This window comes from Leptopilina heterotoma, unplaced genomic scaffold (genome assembly GCF_015476425.1).
Source record: "Leptopilina heterotoma isolate Lh14 unplaced genomic scaffold, ASM1547642v1 Lhet_509, whole genome shotgun sequence".
In the NCBI taxonomy this organism is placed as follows: Eukaryota; Metazoa; Arthropoda; class Insecta; order Hymenoptera; family Figitidae; genus Leptopilina; species Leptopilina heterotoma.
The window spans coordinates 75,893-91,407 of NW_025111109.1; the positions used below are offsets into that span (position 1 = coordinate 75,893).

General features: G+C 32.6%; 1 protein-coding gene across 8 annotated transcripts in view; it reads left to right on the forward strand.

Moving 5' to 3' along the window:
• Positions 1–14,883, forward strand: part of LOC122507656 — a 59,890-nt gene extending 45,007 nt beyond the window's left edge. For all 8 annotated transcript variants that reach the window (XM_043620487.1, XM_043620488.1, XM_043620484.1 and 5 more), the window contains 2 exons: positions 14,559–14,660; positions 14,764–14,883. In XM_043620487.1, the coding sequence (XP_043476422.1) occupies positions 14,559–14,660; positions 14,764–14,774 (113 nt within the window). In that variant the 3' untranslated portion in view covers positions 14,775–14,883. The remainder of the gene's footprint in view (positions 1–14,558; positions 14,661–14,763) is intronic.
• The last annotated feature ends 632 nt before the right edge of the window (positions 14,884–15,515 follow it).

The window sequence follows — 15,515 nt, forward strand, 5'->3', positions numbered from 1 at the left end:
CCTTAAACCGCACCCTGGGTGTGCGACACCCATATTCTAGCTTTTTACTCTAATATTTCGGTTAAATTCGTAAAAATTGAACATGTGTTGATATTGGATGGTACATTTTGTACTTAAATTTATTAAGTAAAAAAATAATAATAATAATAATAATAATAATAAATAATAATAATAATTAATATTAATTAATAATAATAATTAATAATAATATAATATAATATATAATAATAATATAATATAATATTAATAATAATTAATAATTAATAATAATTAATAATTTATTATTAATTTTCCGCTTCGTGAGTGACATTAGTCTGCCAAGTGTCTTTGTGTATTTGATAACTTTATAAAGTTGTCGGCGAAAAATTTTTGCTTGTCTGATACCCAGTTTTTGGTTTAAGGTAATTTCAGTAGTTTTAAAAAACTCTTTTTTAATTATTAAAATTAAATAAATCATTATGAAACCTATTTTCCTTCAAAATAGATGTACTGAGCTATATAAGATAATTTTTCCAAAAGATAATATCCTATTCCAGCTTGGAGAACACACCTAAAAGTCCCCGGGTGTCGCACACCCAGTGTGCGGTTTAAGGATGGATTCGTCAGTGTGCGGTTTAAGGGTTAAATCATATCACAAACATCTAAACTTATAGATGATCGCCTATTGAGTTAATTTTGTATCTTTCATTTTAATTTATTTTCTTGTAAGAAAATAAAAAGCGATGGTCAGTACAAAATTTACACTACCGTCCGTGAGTATCAGGACGCCCCTTTTTTCATAAGTGGAAAAATGCTTAAAACGTAGAAATATAAGAATGACAAAAATTTTTCGTATTTTTTTCCTGAAAGCTAATGAAATTATGAAAAGACTGACACCTGATCAAAGAATTTTCGTTGACTATTCTGTCAGATACAGAAAAAATACTGGATTTTGCACGCTTTTCGTAATTAAGTTATTAAAAAGCTTTTTTAAATTTTAGTATATCTATTACATAAACATATTTTACATTGACCTTTTTAACACTTTATTATTCATGATAATTTTTTGAATTTTTTTAATCCTACTTTTACGGTTTCAAGTTTTTTTAGAAAAATTTATTTCACAATACCAGTTAATAATTTAGATTCTACATTAAATAGAGATTAAAACAAGACCAAGAGCGCTAATAAAAGTTAATTAGTTTTCAAGAAATTAAAAAAAAATGTTGGCATTTTTATTTTCTACGTTTTAAGCATTTTTCCACTCATGAAAAAGGGGCGTCCTGATACTCACGGACGGTAGTGTATAAAAGCGGTATGTTTTCAAAATGTTTTTCAAAATTCTATAACTCGATCAAAAGTAAGAAATTTGCTACATTAGACAAAAATATTGTTTCAATATTCAGTTTTCAAAATCAAGAATGTAGTGCACGAGTTAACAAAAAAATGTTCATATGAATTGAATTGAATGTATGACTGCTCCTCAAAGGGTTAAAGGGGTCGTTCACAAACTACGTCACGCTTTTTTGGACTGATTTTTACCCCCTCCCCCCTTCGTCACATTTTTTACATACAAAAGAAAATTTTTTCCACACTTCGTCACACACAGCTTGACACCCCCCACCCCTAGGAGTGTGACGTAGTTTATGAACGACCCCAAATATTGATTAATTCTTACATCAAGTTGGTGTTGATATTTTTTGATTAATTAATTAGTTTGTATTTTTGGTAATTCTAATTTTAATTTAATTATAAAAATAGAAAAAATTAGGAATTTTAAATCTAAAATTTAAAAGTTAAAATATTTTTATACCTATATAAAAAATGAAAATATTGATATCTAATAATCATTTTTATTCTACTTCTTCAGTAGGACGTAATGTTCCAGTAACATTGGCAACATTGAGACAATATTGGTAATGTTAAGGCAGTGTTCTCAATATTGCTGTAATATTACGTGCTACTTTGGTTATTACTTCTGAATAAGATGTTTTTTGTTTTTACAAATTATGATTATACAAATTATAATTTAATAATGCTAAAATGAAAATGTTTAATATTTTTTATGAAATTTAATTATCAAGAAATTTTTTACTTTCTCTAACCTCCTAATGTATAATCTAAAGACTTTCCAAAAACAACCAATATTAGTTATCTCCACGTGCTGGTACATCTCGGAAAAAATCAATTGTATGGTTTTCTTTAAGCTCCAAGTGCGAAAGACCAAGACTGTAAAACGGGCCCGTAAATATTGTCCGGTAATGGCTGCCAAAAATTGTCAAAAATTACTGGGACAATATTGGCACATTATTAGGCTAAACTTTTTAATCTATTGATGGCAAGTTATATTTGAAAATATTGTATGAAACTGAATTCTGGGAGTTTTAGAAAATCCGTGACAAAAAATTCAAAATTACTACTTTTTTCTCTTGCAATTTTTGTAAATGGCTTCTGGTAGTAAAATATATAATCATCAAGAGAAAAAAATGCTTCCAAGGCGAGGAAAAGCTAATTTAGTTGAATTTCAGGGAATTTTGGAAAATCCGTGACAAAATCAATATCACTGCTCACCCCGACTTAGATCCTTTCGCAATTTTTTTAAAGGGCTGCTAACATTAAAATAGGCAACTAGCTAAAGTAAAAATTTCGTCGAATAAACAACAGTAACTTCAGTTTTATAATATTGGGACCGATTGTGATCGGTAAATAGTGTAGTTTATAAAACATAATTTATGCTTTCTCGACTTCACGTCAGACTAGCAGAGTGATATAAGCAGTATAAATATGACAAATTAATTAGTTTATTAATAGAAGATATAATTATTTATATTATTTTTTGTATTTTGCCAATACTGCGTAAGGACTGGCAGTCAATATTGGAACATTAATGTTTGCCGACGTCTAACCGCAATTAACACCACAAAAGTCGTCCCAATAATGTCTACCAAGACTCTGTGCCTACATTGCCAGTTTTGGGTCGTTATTCAGTCATGATGGTTTTCGCACTTGGGACATTATTTAAAATTAAAATTAATAATCATCCAGAAAATTTCAATGTAATTGGTTAAATTCCAATCAATACTCAATATGGAAAACTATAAAGGTACTAAAGAGCACGGCTAGAGTAATTCGTTAGATTTAGGTTGGCAACGTTGTGCCGTCTTCGTTACATCTGACTTCGTGTCGTAAGAATACATCGTCTGTTGAGTGTCTCTGAGAAAGTAGTCTCGTTAATGTGTGTCGTATGTAATAAGCGTAATAAGAACTGTTAAGCCTTCGTGGTGTTAAGTGTAAATGTAATCCTGAACGATTAATTATTAGTCTTTAATTAAACTTCTTTTATTAAATTACCTATTATCTGTAATTCGATTTCTCACATTCCTATCTTATAACCAAGTTAACAATAATAATTGAAAAATAAATTTTAAAGCTATGAAAAAATAAGGAATTTGAAACTTGGTCGATATGGTAGGTTTTAGCTTAACATTTAATAAAGGGTGTTAGTAATGAATTGACAATTGTTTCGTGAAAAATTCTGGGAAAATTCAAAAATAATTTGTAGCAGAAGAATGCGAACCATCTTGACTATTGAGTCGTTAAGGGGATCCCACTTATCGACATTGCAGATCTAAAATGATTAAAAATCTGCAACGACCGTTTCTTGGAAAATATAAGATATTATTACCTATAAATTTGGAAAACTCATTTTTTATCATGAATACACAGGATGAGTATTTTATTTGTTGTAATTATTTGAAAAAAATTATTGTTAGAAAGTTAAATATGGGCAGTTTCCCTGTAACACATCTTTGACTACTAGCTCAAACTGCAACGACCATTTCTGGAAAACAACGAAACAAAATAATTTTTCCATTTGGGAAATTTAATTTTGTAGGAAAATACGGATGATGATACTCATTTGCCATTCAGGAATAAATAAAAACTTTATTTTTTGTAAAGTGTATATGTGACAGCTGTTCGGTGGCACTTGATATTTAATTTACTAGCATTAACTTTTCTTTAACAATTTGAACAAAATAAATCTCTCTCATTGTGTGTCTTTCATCACTAATGAATTTTTACTCAAAAAGAAAACATTATATTTTATTGTTGTTAATTTAAAGCTAAAAATAATCAAAATTTGTCAGTTTTGGAACCTTTGGCGCCATCTCTTGGTTCTATGAACTACTAAAAGCTGTCACATGTGTTCTTCTTGTTGTAAATTGCTATACAAAACAGTTTACATAAATTAAAGTTTTTTATTGTTGTTTTCATATGTAATGAATCTTATTATGTGTATTTTTTATTAAAATTAAGTTTGCTAAATGGAAAAATTATTTTGTTTTGTTGTTTTCAAGAAAAGGTCGTTGCAGTTTGGGCTCTTGGAAACTGACCATATTTAATTTTCTGACAATATATTTTTTTTAATAATTACAACAAATAAAATACTCATCCTATGTATTTATAATAAAAAATGACTTTTACAAATTTATAGGTCATAATTCCTTATATTTTTCAAGAAACGGTCGTTGCAGATTTTTAACCATTTTTGATCTGCATTGTCGGTATGTGGGATCCCCTTAAGGCTGTGAAAATTTGTTGGATGTGGACCTCTGTAGCTCAGTGAAAGACCAATCAACTGGCAATTGATAGGTCCTGGGTGTCAAGCCCCAGCAGAGCTAGTCCCTCATTTTTTCATAGCTTTAAAAATTATTTTTCAATTATTATTGTTTTGACGGTGACGTCTAGGTTTAAATATCGGTTCTTCTAGAATTTAAAACTTGGTCGATATGGTAGGTTTCAGCTTCACATTTATTAAAGAGCCTTACTAATAAATTGACAATTGTTTCGTGAAAAGTTCTGGGAAAATTCAAAAATAAATTTCTAATATTGCTAATCCACATCGTAAAATTTCTTGCCGTGAAAAACAAAAATTTGGTTGATGGATTTAAGTGATCAACGGCTTAAAAATTCTTATATCCGTCTTTTTTGAAATGACGGTCCACAGTGGTCTGAAATAGCGAAAAAAGTAAAAAGTAAATCTTCAATTGAGTTTTTTTACTTTTCTATCAAAATAACCTAAATTTTTTTACTAGGGTAATTAACTTTCATTGTTAGATGTACTCTCTAAATCTAAATTGGTAATTTTCTACTAAGGAAATAATGCGGATTCAAATTAGTAAGCTGACATACATGAATTAGTAGTTTTCTACTAGCAATTAATTGTTTTCTTTACTAAAAGATAGTCAAAACTGTTACTAATTCAATTAGTAAACGAATCCGCAATATTTCATTAATAGCAAATTATTAATTGAGTTTTAGAGAGTACATTCTAGAATATATTTTTATCCCACATGCACAAAAATGGCGCTTTCTGATAGCAGACGACAGGGAGGAAAGTCATTCATTTCTTCGACCGTATGAATATGGCGGCCGTGTTCTCCCATTGGCAAGAAAGTTAGCTGTTCACATGCATTTTTCTTGCCCAAGAGAGAAAACGGCCGCCATTTTTATACAAATCGAACAAGTGAATGACTTTTACTCCCTGTCGTCTGCTATCTGAAATCGCCACTTTTGTGCATTAGGAATAAAAAATATCGTAAGTAACACGAGAATAAAGGCAGCCAATTTCAGGCGCCCCGAGACTCCACTCGTGTCACAAAAATCACCGTAAAGAAATGGCTGCCTTTATCCTCTTGTTGCTTAATATACTATATTTACTCTCCCTGCTACAGCAGGTTTCGAGGATCCTTAAACAATGTTCTAAAATCAAAAATACAAAAACACTTAAAACTATCTTACAATGCTATTACAAAACGCAAAATATTCAAAAAACGCAAAACAATATTTTCTCTCTCTCTCTTTCTTAAGTGACTGGGCTTCCGTTTCCTGTTTTCTTTCTAGCCATTGTGGCTCTTTGCGTATTTACCCCTAAAAGAAAAACGAAAAACAAAAATCACGATAAACAACACCCACCTTTATCATTTACTATCCCCCATACACTGCTCTTCTCTCATCAAAATCTTTCATCCATTTTACACCCTGTCCGCTTTCATCCAAAATCCATTTTATTACCTGTCCAATCCCCTAATCTTCCCCCCATTCATTCACACCTCTTCTACACCTCTCCAACACATGCTCCTATTCTTCCACCTCATGTCCACAAACCCTACACATTTTTCCCACATTTCCTGTTCCTAAATCTCATTTTTTTCGTTTTCTCAACATTCAGCCACAGATCCTTTCCCTCACATACTTTTCAAACTCTCTTATCAACAATCTCTTTCCACTTTCATACTCTACCAACACTATGTCGTCGGCGTAAGCCATTGAATAAATTCGCCCCTTTTCCAAAACCACCCCTCCCTTCCCTCTTTTGCTCAATTTATTCTCCAAATCCGCCATCAACAGACTAAAGAGAATTGGACTCAACGGACAACCTTGCATTAAACCCCTCCGCATCCAGAAAATATCTCCAAAAGCTTCCTTAACTCTCACCCTTGCCCTCACATCCTCGTACAGCTCCTTAATCCGATCAATGAGATCCCTCTCTACTCTTCTTTCCCGCAACGTTTTCCAGAGCACTCCCCTGTTGACTGACGGAAACGCCGCCTTCAAGTCGACGAACAGTGCCACTAACTTCCCCTTCTTCTTTCCCAATTCCTTCCCCACCAGAAAATTCAAAGAGTATATGTGGTCCATAGTGCTCATCCCTTTACGGAATCCTGTCAGACTTTGGTATCCCTCCAGCCTTGTCTACACTTTCTTCCAGCCTCCGCCTCAAGATCTCTGCGTAGAGCTTGTATCCAACTTGCATTAGAGTGATTTCTCTATAATCCCTTTACTTTTTCCCTTCCCTCCGTTTTCCATCCCTCCGGCCACCCTTGTCTTTTCCACACCTTGTTAATCACTTCCCACATCTCTTTTCTAATTACTTCACCCCATAATTTAAACTCTCCGCTTCCATCTCGTCTAAACCAGCTGCTTTATTTCTTTTCATCATGTCGATTGCATATTCCACTTCCTCCCTGCTTATTTCCTCACACTCTGCTTCATCTACCGCCATTCTCCTTTCTCCTACCACTCTCCCATCTACCCCCCACTCAGCTTCTTAAAATACCTTGTCCATTGCCCCATACTTACACCCTTATCCACCCCTACTTTTCCTTTCCTTTCTCCATTTATTACTTCACATTTTCTCCCTTCGCTCACTGCCTTTTCCACCTCTTCTAAAAAATTTTATTTTTCCTTTTCTTTTTCCGTGCTATCAACTTCTCGTGCACATCTTGCCTTTTCTTATACTTTTTCCTGCCAATATGTCCTTTTCTCTATAGTTTAATTTTTCCCTTCATCGCCTCCTTACTTGTGTCACACTTCTTGTCCCACCAACCCCTCCTTGTGTTCCCTTTTCTTTTTCATTTGGCACCCCTTTATTCACCCTTAGTACGGCTCCCACCATACTTTCAACTATTTCGTTAACCCCCACCCCCTTACCTTTTTTTATCCACTTTTCCTGCATCCTTTTTGCAAATTCTATTAACTTTTCTACCGTCCACTTGCCGATTTTTTTTACTCTATCCTTCTTTTCTCTCCTTACGTCCTCTCTCCTTTCCACTTTTCCTTTAAGCTGGACAATAACCTGGAAATGCTCTAAACCCAGTTCCATTCCCACCTTCATCGCACTCAGCCTCTTTCTCACCCTTTCCTCAGCCAGCACATAGTCAATGACAGTATCCTCCCTTCCCATTAAAGTATATCCTCCTTCCTCATCCCCCCTAATATTCCCATAGCATATTTCCCAACCTTCACTCTCCAATATCCCTAACAATTTCCTTTCTTCCCCATCCACCTCTTTATGTTTTGACTCCCTTTAATACTTATTCGTTTGCTCATTACATTGTCCTCCCTCTAAAGTCCCTATCCATGCGTTTAAATCACCCCCTTTAAGAACCAATTTTTCCTTCCCCCTGTCCATCCACTCCTCACAATATCCAGTTCTTCCCTTCCCACCCTAATGGTACTCACCATGCTTTCCTCTTTTTCCACTACTTTTATTTTCTTTCCTTCCCTTATCCCCAATCTTACCCCAGCAACTTCACTTTTACTTTCTCCCATTCTCTAGACTCCACTCACGTCTCCAACAAAAATATAATCTCCCATTTGCTCAATATCCTCTAGAAACCCTCATCTTTATTTTTCCAACCCCCTATATTCCAAAAAACTACCCTTATACCGTTTTTTCCATCTCCTATTCTCCTTCCCCAAACCCCACACCCCTCTTTCCCAATCCACTGTCCCCATTTTCACCTTACATCTTCCATTGAACTCCATCAATCCACAAACAATCCTTACCCATTATCACTTTCTTGCCTTATCTCCTTTCTTCCCACGCTTTTTCCCTCAATAGCCAATCCTTTCTTCTTTCTTGACAAGATTTATCCTCCTCTATTCTTTCCTCTCTACCTCTCAACTTCTTTTTCAGCTCCATTACCTCCCTTCTCTCCTCCTCGCTATCCAATTCTACCACCCAAATCTTTGGGCTTTTTCTATTTTCACTTCCTTGATTGTGACGCTCGCTCCTATCTCATCTAGTAATACTTTTACTTTTTCTTTTCCTTCATCCTTTCCCGCCCATAGACCTCTAATTACTATTCCACATTTCCTCTTCTCTCTCTCCAACCTTTCCACCACCCTTGACAAAACTGACACTTTCTTCTTCAATTCTATCGCTTGTGTCTCTCCTCCTTCCTGCCTTCCAACTTAAATCATCTCCATCCTTTCCAATAACCCATCTTTCTCTCTTTTCCATTTTTGCTCCCAATTTTCCCACATCTTCTTTATTTCCCCAACTTCTCCCATGATCTTGTCAATTTTTCCATCCCTTCTCTATTCTCTCCTCGCATTTTCTTCCCTAGCTTCTTTAATTTGCCTCCCCAAGTTCTCTATTCTTTTATTTATCTCCTCGCTTATTTTCAGCATGGCTCTTGCTATATCTCCCATCCCCGTTAGTACGTCCCCATACTCTCTTAACTCTTCCTCATTTTCATAATACTCCCTCTCTTTCTGACTGCTTTCACTCCTTGCCCTCTTTTTATCCCTTACCTGCTTCTGCCAAACCGCTACCTCATTTTTTGTTATCTTGGCATACTTCAACAACCCCTTTTGCTTACAATTTCTTCTAGCACTAAATGTAAAGTGACCATATGGAAATAGTGTCAATGCGGGACACCCGCTTATTTATATGATTTAATAAACAAAAAAAAGGTCATTTGTCACAAGAAAAAAGAATCAGGGAATTTGTAGGAGTCAATTGGAGCGGAATTGAAACAAAGGCGCGTCTTATGACATTTACATATTTATATTATGCTTATTTTGTAACATTGAATAACATGCTTCTGACGATTGATTTTTTCTTAAAATATCACGAAGTCTATATCTCTCACACTTATATACGCGCTACTGTGCTAACCTGTAGATGCAGGATATTCTTAACTATTTTCCGGGATATGCAGGACATTTTATGTCAAATGCGGGACGTTTTGCGGGACGCTGGCCTTTTCGGGACAAAGGGGAAAAATCCGGGACAGTCCCGCACAATCCAGGACGTATGGTCACTTTAACTAAATGTCACATAGTAAGACATTTTTCTCAAAGTCTTGGGGGTCTCAAAAACCTCCCCGTCTTTATCACTATCCTTTTCTGAATTCTCTATCTCCCCCTTGTCCCCCCGACTTGATTCAGCCTGCCCACCAGTAATCTCCTGCCCTCTGTCTCCAGCATTATCATGCCGTCTTTCGCCTTTTACCGGCGACCTTTCTAACAGCGCCATGAGTACCCGCCTTTACGTACCCTTCCTTTCTCTCTCTAACTCCTTAGCCTCTCACTTACACTCCCCACGCTCTCAACCTAACCTTCCAAAACCCAGTACAACTTTACACACTTTTTTAAACACACTAAAGCACTCACCACAACTTCTTTAACACTTACATGCACCCAATACTTCTCTTCACACAATTCACCACTTTTACTCTACGCACCCACAGTGTGTTATTTTTGCATTTTCGTGTTCAAAACCTAATTTCTCTTGAAGGCATTGACCAAAATGATTGAACCTTGAACCAAAATAAAGCTAAATAAATGTAGAATAGAGAAAAATTATAAAGAATCCTTGATCTAATTTTTTGAGCTTCTGGGAGTTGAATGAAGTTAGCATTTTTTTATGAAAAAATGACAAATTAGAGTATAAAAACCTGTAAATCATGATAAAACTTAATAAAACAACTTTTTGTAATAATTTAGGATCACTGAATACAAAAATAAAGTTGGTGTTTTGAAATTCAAAATGGCGAATTGAAAATGGCAGATGAAATTTTCAAAATTTAAGAAAACTTATAATTTGTCCAAATTGTGGTATTTTAATGCTTGCGAGATCGCTGAATCCAAATATGATGGTAAAATTTAAAAATTCAAAATGGCGGACCCCATATGGCGGACAAAATTTTTTAAAGATGCTTCGATTTCAATAAGACTTAGTACTTTTATTTTTCAGAGGTCGCTGAATTCAAATATGATGGTAAAATTAAAAAATTCAAAACGGCGGACCCAATATGGCGGACAAAATATTTTTTATATTTTAATTTGACAAATTTGAAAAGGAACAACTTTATTATCTTACACGTCAAGCGCAGTCAAATTCTAAGGATGACTTTTAAGAAAAGATTAGCGGGAAAACAATTGAAAGCAGAAAAATTGTCAAACAACTGTAGTTCAATTTACAAATAAGTACATACTTCCAAGGAAATAAAATATATTAAAACAATCAGAGTAAAGTATATATTTAAATAAAAAAACACCAATTGCACTATTTCCAATAGCCACAAAAAATTTAAACTTTGGTACAAATCGAATCTTAAATTGGAGAATTAAAATATTATATTCTGCATAACATTATAAAGTACAAAGTCATGTTAAAGTCTAAGAATTTTTAAACACTTTTTGTTCGCCATATTGAATCTTTTAATTTTACCATCATATTTAAATTCAGCGACATCAAAAATATTATAGTACCAAGTATTATTAAAGTCGGAGCATTTTAAAAAAATTTGGTTAGCCACTTTGGGTTCTCCATTTTAAATTTTAAAATTTCACCATTATATTTGAATTCAGCGACCTTGAAAACATTATAATACCACGTATTATTGAAATCAAAGAACTTTTAACAATTTTTGTCCGCCATGTTGGGCCCGTCATTTTGAATTTTAAAATTTTATCAACATATTTGAATTCTGCGACCTCTGAAACGTAAAAGTACCAAGTCTTATTGAAATCGAAGCACGTTTAAAAAATTTTGTCCGACATATTGGGTCCGACATTTTGAATATTTAAATTTTACCATCATATTTGGATTCAGCGACCTCGAAAACATTAAAATACCACAATTAAGACAAATTAGAAATTTTTTTTTAATTTTGAAAATTTCACCTGCCATTTTAAATTCGCCATTTTGAATTTCGAAACACCAACTTTATTTTTGTATTCAGTGATCCTAAATTGTTACAAAAAAGTTTTTTTCTAAGTTTTATCATGATTTACAGGTTTTTATACTCTAATTTGTCATTTTTTTATAAAAATGCTAACTTCACTTAATTCCCAGGAGCTCAAAAAATTAGATTAAGGATTTTCTATAATTTTCCTCTATTCTACATTTATTTAGCTTTATTTTGGTCCAAGGTCCATTCATTTTGGTCAATTCCTTCAAGAGAAATTAAGTTTTGAACGCGAAAATGCAAAAATAACACATTGTGAGACGTGCATATCATTTTGTCCTTCATTAATTTTTTGAAGACTACGTACTTCGTACCTTGAACTTCATGATCCACAAATATTTGCTGAACATCATTTCAAATTCGTTTTCTTTAAAATCCTCCAACAACAGATATTTTTTCTTGTATTTTCAGTAGTTTTAATTTTTAAACCAACAAATATAGGTACTTTTTACAAAAAGTATTTGCTTTAGACCTTTCATTCCAATATGCTAATTATTATATTTTATAACAGCTTAGAGAAGTCCATTACCATTAGCTTCAAATGTACTTAATGGAACAGGAAATCGATGCACAGTTTGCTTAAAATCAAAGTGAACAGATTCACTCGCTTGTTCCAAGAAATGTTGCCAAGAAACGGTTACCAGTTTCTTGACCAATGACCGTGCTGATATTTTGAATATGATTGTCACTGAAGTGGACTCTAGTCTGTATTTTACTCATTGCCTCATGTGACAAAGGCTTGTACATTGATGAAGTTTACCAGAACCGATTTCTGAGAAACAAGATATATACAAGATATATTTTTTACAGAATTTACTTCTCTGCTACTGACGGACTTATCCGTTTTTGGTCTACCCATATTTTTTCAATAGTAACAATTTTTTTTTTCAAAATTTGAACAAGTTGACCGACCAATTTATCATATTAAGCATTCAAAATGCGGCTTAGATATTGTTGCTAGAACCAATTTTTTCAAATTATGGATTTGAACTTTTCGATTAAAAATTGGCTAGTCTGCACTAAGTGTAGCTGAAATAGCAATATTGTATGCCTGTACCATATCCACCAATACAATATGTGAGAATTAGCCATAAGTATGGCAGTAACAAAAATACATTTTTTTTAGTGAAATACTTACTGTTACTTTGAAACAAAAATTCAATTTTTTTTTTTACTCCGACCGATTTTTTTGTTAAGGGCATTTTTTAACACTGTTAGGGTCATATTAAAGGACAGTAGGTGCAAAATTCATGGTCATTTTTTTTAAACCCAAAAACCTTTCCTGGGAAACGTTCATGACCTAGTGAACTGCAGTTTTCCATTAGTTTTTTTTATATTTAGACTTCAGGATAAATTGAATTAAAACGATTAGAGTTTGCTACATTTACGGAACTCTCAGATTTACTACAAGTTCCACTTGCACTTGTTAAGTTTTAGTTTTAAATTCATAAAAATATTTTTAATTGTCCAGAATTTTTTAATTTGACAGCCGTATTGACCATTGCTTCTACTATGTCTGTCCTCGCTTATATGGAACGTTCCATATATATGTGACCGCGTCTGAGAAAAGATACCTAATGACCAAAATAATTTTTTAACCCGAGACTAATTGAATTTCATTTTATGGATTTTAATATCGTAACCAAGTAGAAGAATCTACCATTCAGCTAAGCGTCTAGACGGTCATCTAATCGGTGCTAAAAAGACAAAGCAACTTAATATTTGCCTGTATTCGTCTATTGGCATGAGTAAAATCCTCAGTTAGATAACTGACTAGACAGTTGTCTACTTTTTGTTTCTTAATTTGTTAACTTCTTACTTTTACCTATGTTCCGCTGTACACTAAATATAATATGTTAGAACATGAATTACTATTTTTTGTATTTGAATAAGTTGAAGGTATAATTTCGTCTCTTGGCCTAATTTGTACCATTTCATACATAACCTTTAAATATTTTAGGTGCGGTTGTACACGCACGGCTAAAAAGCAGCGATCCTTTATATTACGATTTTCAGTAAAAACAAATTTTAGAAAGTTAAAAAATGTAACATTCGAAAGCTATTATATTTTAGCTTTAATTATATATAATTAAAAGTTTAAATAAATAAATGTCATCACTTAAAACTCAATTTCGATTTAAGATAAAAAAAAGATTAAAAAATTTTTTCTAAGAATTTTGAAAAATCCAATGGTTTATTTTTTTAAAATTAGTTATTACTAAAAAAAGTATGATTTAAGGGGTTACATGGGTCAAAACGACCTGAAAATGTATGTTTCTTTAATAATTTTTTTTCATAAAAAAATAAATTTTTTTATTTGAACACTTTGGTATCTAAAAGTACACTATTAAATGAGTAAGATACTAAATTTTTGATAAAAAATAATAAAAATCAGGCCCGTAGCAACAGTTCTTCGGGCCCCTTTCCGAAAAAATTGCTTTTGCGGTGGTCAAGATATCTTTTGACTGCTTCATCTGAAATCAAAATACAAAAAATTTTCTGTTAGTGGGTGAATATATCTCGTGATTGAACAAAGGGTTTTCAAAAAAATTAAAATTTTGATTTTTGACAGTGTCTTTTGTCAAAAGTTTCAATTTTTAGAACCATTAAGACCATGTAAAATCGGTTCTAATCAACAAAAAAAATATTCCTTCGTTCAATCACGAGCTATACTCATCCACTAACAGAAAATATTCGGTTTTTCGATTTTCGATTACCTGGTTACAAGATAGCGTGACCACCGCTTTTTTGGAAGGGTTTTCAAAGAACCTGTAGGTACGGCCCTAATTTTAAATATTTTTGAACGAAAATTTTACAAGTAACTCTTTTAATAGTGTACTTTAAGATTTGAAAACACTCAAATAAAAAAATTTATTTATTTTATGAAAAAAAAAATAATTAAACAATCATACATTGTCTGGACGTTTTGACCCATGTAACCCCTTAAAAACTTGCATGTTTTTAAGCCGAGTGCTTGCAATAGTACTGATAGTTTTCTACGGTTGTGTATATTAAACAAATTTCTGGCTACAGCATTTCTAAAGGATGTATTAAAAAACGAGAGAATAACAAAGAAATCATTAGACGCTGCATTCAATAACATAATTCATACGGAAATGTCACAATATTGGAAAGGTAACAATATCTGAAAGAATACGTAAACAGCTTAGAAGTAAGTGAATACTGAATATATCCTCTGTAATTTTTCGGATAACTATAAAATTTGTTTTGATTTTAGGAGAACATTAAGGTGATGTGAATTCATCAACTTCATTTAACAAATGTATAAATTATCACAAGTTTTGTTAAAAATGTGAAGTAATTTTTCCATGATAATAAAAAAATATGTTAATTTAGATTTAATTTCTCTTTCCTTTAAAATACCTTCAATATTTATGTCCAATCAAGTTAGCACTTTGAGATGATTTAACTTAGAACCACAATTTTTTTGCTTGAACCCTTATATTTTGGGTTAAAATAAAGTATTTGAATTCGGTAATTCGGCCTCGTACCAGAAACTAAAAACACAGCGACACAAAAAATCTAAGAGACAGAGTCTATTAGTATTACAACTCATGCTTTAACCTTATTTTTCTATATGTTTAAAATTTACCTAAATTAGATACTTTATTTTATTCTCTATTTATGAATTAAATTTCATTTTCGTAATTGTTTTCCACTTTAAAACAGATAAGATATATATCTCTTTCTAAAGTGTCTGTTTATTAATTCTCGGCCTTATGCGATTTCTTTGCTTGCGAAAATTTTAGTAAGAGTCGAGTTTGGAGTATAAACACTCATCGAATTGTACTCATACATAATATCAAATGAATGAATTTATTTGTCTGTTAATTATTATTCTCTCCATTCATTAGTCTTTTACGACTTTCAAATTCGAGGTATTTGGGTTCCTTTGTGACCCTTTTTAATTGTTTCCGTTTTTTACCACCTAAAAAATGAGATAAGATTATTATTTTCATCATTACAGAT